This window comes from Sparus aurata, chromosome 17, assembly GCF_900880675.1.
Source record: "Sparus aurata chromosome 17, fSpaAur1.1, whole genome shotgun sequence".
Classification (NCBI taxonomy): Eukaryota; Metazoa; Chordata; class Actinopteri; order Spariformes; family Sparidae; genus Sparus; species Sparus aurata.
Genome location: NC_044203.1, coordinates 2,715,437 through 2,719,078, shown reverse-complemented (window position 1 = coordinate 2,719,078; position 3,642 = coordinate 2,715,437). Strand labels below are relative to the sequence as shown.

Here is a 3,642-nt window from a genome sequence, read left to right as displayed (position 1 = left end):
CAGAAAGTGCAGCTTGGGAGGAGCTGAGGGAGACGCAGAGCCTGAGTCATTGCCTGCATTTTAATGTAAATAGTTATATATAGCTTAGTAAATTTCAAAAACATATGTACAAATTTAGCAAACAGCAATTTAGATTTGCATTCTAAGTTATAAAAATGGTTTGTTAAACGTGGTTTTCACAGTAAAAAAGTAAACCTTTTCTTACTCTGATTATATGTTTTTTGGGTGATTTTACGTCCAATGTGTTAATGCAGTATGTCAAAATAAAAAACCGTACAGTTACACCTGAGGTTGTCCTGAAACCCCAAACAAGACAAGGTAAACAGTTTTTAAGTTGAAACATAAAGGTCAATACAAAAGTAGTCTAAAACGGCCAATAATACCCTGGACCCCAGATGGTTAAGGGATCATTCTGATTTATTACAAATTGGTATCTTATTTTCATTCAGTATTTTGTTTCGACAGATATGAATAAGGTTAGGTTAGTTTGTACACACTGACTAACTCCACAGCTAACTCTTATTTCTTTCATCAGCAGATGGCTAAAAAGATATGGGACTAGGGCCTAGGTCTTGACAAATTGCATAAACTGTCACACATACGCACTTACTGCTACGCTCATAGCTGATTGTGATCAACCACATATTCACTAGTGTTTGCGTGTTTGTGTGCATGCTTGCTTGTGTCAGTCAGAGTCCCATAGCAGCATTGTCGCAGTAAGATGTCAGGTTATAAGATCTTTGTGTATGGACAACATTACAGAATGATGGATGATGGTCTGTTCAGACTGCCTGCTCTTATTAGTTTACTTCCACAGGGATCACAGTTGAGGCTGCACTCCTGTCAGACTCATTCTGGTCTCCTCTGTAAAACACAATCCGGGGGGTGGGGTTTTGTGTGAAGTGAGTTTATCAGACCTCTGTAGTCCACTCTCCATTTCTGGTCTAGGCTAGCAGGCCCTGGCTACAGTAGCAGCTTTTAAGAGAACACACCCATAAGCGAGCAGCAGCATCCGAAAAAACAAACAACAGAGTATACATTCATGTTTTAGCATGAAAGCTTACAGTGATAATATCTTTGTATTGGAGGAGCTTTCGAAGTCTGAAAAAGTTATCTCAGGGATGTCAGGGGTTATCTCAGCTTGGATTGAGGAATCAGATTTCTAACCCAAAATGTGCATAAACATGAGCAGTGACCACTGAGGGATGTGGGTCAGTATGAGAAAAAGGCTGAATTGGATAAATCCAGCCGTTTCAGCCGTGCAGTGAACATTCAGTCAGAGAGCCATGGAAAGTGCAAGAATTTTAAAGGTCCCATATTATGAAAAACATGTTTTCTCTGGTCTCTACATACATAAGCTGGTCCTTCCTGAGCCTGTCAACTCCCAGAATGAGTCCTGCATGGTCTCTGCAGCCCACCCACTGGTAAAACAGCACTCCTACAGGCTGTTCAGATTCTGCTCCTGTCGTTACGTAACGAAAGGAGGCCGACCTCCTCTGCGCGGTGATAGGAGATATCTGAGAGGGGGGCGTCCATCCCCGAGGTGAAGTTCGGTGTGTCCAGCGGTGAGATAGCAGTGTTTCGCAATGTCGTCACTCGGAGTTAGACGCACAAATTGCTCAGATGTTGGTTGTAAAAATCAACATCAGTGCCTTTATTCTGTCCCAGCTACAGAACAACAGAAGAGACGGTGGTCATGTTGAATTTTTTAACGACAACGTGCCGGCTGCGGTTCATGTTAGCTTGGATGTGTTTGCTGACCACTTCACATCGGACTGCTTCAGTAACAAGGGTCAGTACAAAGCTGGCTTTGCCTCGACACTGATCCTCGTAAAAGGATCAGTCCCACCCATACCGGACCCAGCAACTGCACCCAAGCCACCGATAAGTGTCGCCGCGGTTTGATAGTATTTACAGTTGCCGATGAGTATGGTGAAGTCAGCTGGAAATTGGCTAACTAGTTAGCTCCACTTCGGTCCGCTATGCAATGGCATTTGAAGCGAGTTTAATGCTAATAATATTGGTTGTCACAGTAAAAAGTCTGGAAACATGTGCACACTGGAGACAGAGATGATGCGAACAGTGTCCAAGAGTTTGGTGTCTGTGTTGGAGATAAACACAGCTTTCGCTAGCTGTTAGCCATTAGCTACATGTTAGTAACTGTAACAACACATACAAATAAACTGACACTATTCTGACACACTCACCACTCTGAAACGCCCCGCTGCAGCCACAGAGTCTGTACTTCTTCAGGAGCCTCTCCTTCTGGGTCCAATTCTGGGTCAAACTGGTACGGTTGAACGAAAAAATCTCTGTGGGCCATAGTTACATCCACCGTAAACATTAGCGCATGCTACCGCAAACGTTAGCAAGAGGCATCGTCTTCCAGCTCCTCTTATTCTTTCTTTCATTTTTATATATGTTGTATGTTTGCTTTAGAAATGTGATATACATAACCGTAAGAATCCTCCAATTTGGATCTTCAGAGGAGGTGTGAATTTACTTTAAAATGTAAAATAATTGTTTTTTTATGTGAGTTTGTCATCGCTCATGTAATGTTATTCATTTAAATAAAGCATTTTAAAAAAAAAAGGCATCCTCTCCCTGAGAGTGAGTAGCAGGCAAGGCTCTCCAAGTAGGTGTTGACAGACAGAACTCATTAGCATTTAAAGTTGCAGGCACAAAAACAGCCCTCTGTCAGGAGAGCTCAATTGAGCAACTTTTAGTCAGCTGAAATTCAGGATCAGGGATGGGTTTGGGGCAATACTTATCGAATACAGTGTTTTTTGACTTGACAGCTGTGTGAAATTAATGAAAAAACGTATAATGTGGGACCTTTAAGTGAGCGAATACAGCACATCATGCTCCTTGCCTCACTGTTAGCTTCTGCGTTTTCATTTCTCTCCACTTTCTTTGCCTTCCTCTCCTCTGTGTGCAGGTCTGATTGGTGACGCGGACCACCCATACAGCAAGTTTGAGAACGAGTAAAGCAGCTGTATTGGAGGAGCTCCACTGGCAGCATGTTGAGCTACTCTGCTGTTTGAAAGAAGAAAATCTGAGTTTCTTTTGCATTGGGATTCTTGATGATGATGCAGTGTTGTGTATTGGTCTGATGTTGAAGCTTATTTCAAAATTTCCTGCAAAGTTCCTCCTTCTAAAATTTCATTTTATGAGTCGTCTCTTTTTACAAATTGTAGTTTTATATCAGTCTTTGCACATATAGTTGTATGTTCTTTGTACATACAGTATTGATTTATAGATTCCAAAATGATGATTGTACTGCAGATTTGATCTGACACATCAATAAAAATCTACTCTTTTAACAATGAGGTTATTTCATTCGCACTGTAATTTTGTTTTCTGTTAACTTTGACTATTTGCAAGGTGTCTACAGAGTTTTGAAAGACTAGCCTTTTGGTGCCAAAATTTTCACTCTCATGTCATCTACTCATGGTATCACCTATCTTAATGATGACAGGTTATGCAGCATCTGAACTGAGTGTGGCAAGAAAAGTTTGCAACAGGTACAGCTTTCTACAGCCTTTAATGATATTGTTTTGGAGAAAAGTGGCCTTGAAGCTCATCAGAGCACTGAAAAACTTTATTTTTCGGTAAATCTATAATTTACTCTGACATTTAGTT

At 41.1% G+C, this 3,642-nt stretch overlaps 1 protein-coding gene across 1 annotated transcript in view; it reads left to right on the top strand.

Moving 5' to 3' along the window:
• LOC115567614 (pituitary tumor-transforming gene 1 protein-interacting protein) overlaps window positions 1-3,334 on the top strand; it is a 52,752-nt gene extending 49,418 nt beyond the window's left edge. The window contains exon 7 of the mRNA XM_030394360.1: window positions 2,939-3,334. Within this exon, the coding sequence (XP_030250220.1) occupies window positions 2,939-2,988 (50 nt within the window). The 3' untranslated portion in view covers window positions 2,989-3,334. The remainder of the gene's footprint in view (window positions 1-2,938) is intronic.
• Window positions 3,335-3,642: the final 308 nt, after the last annotated feature.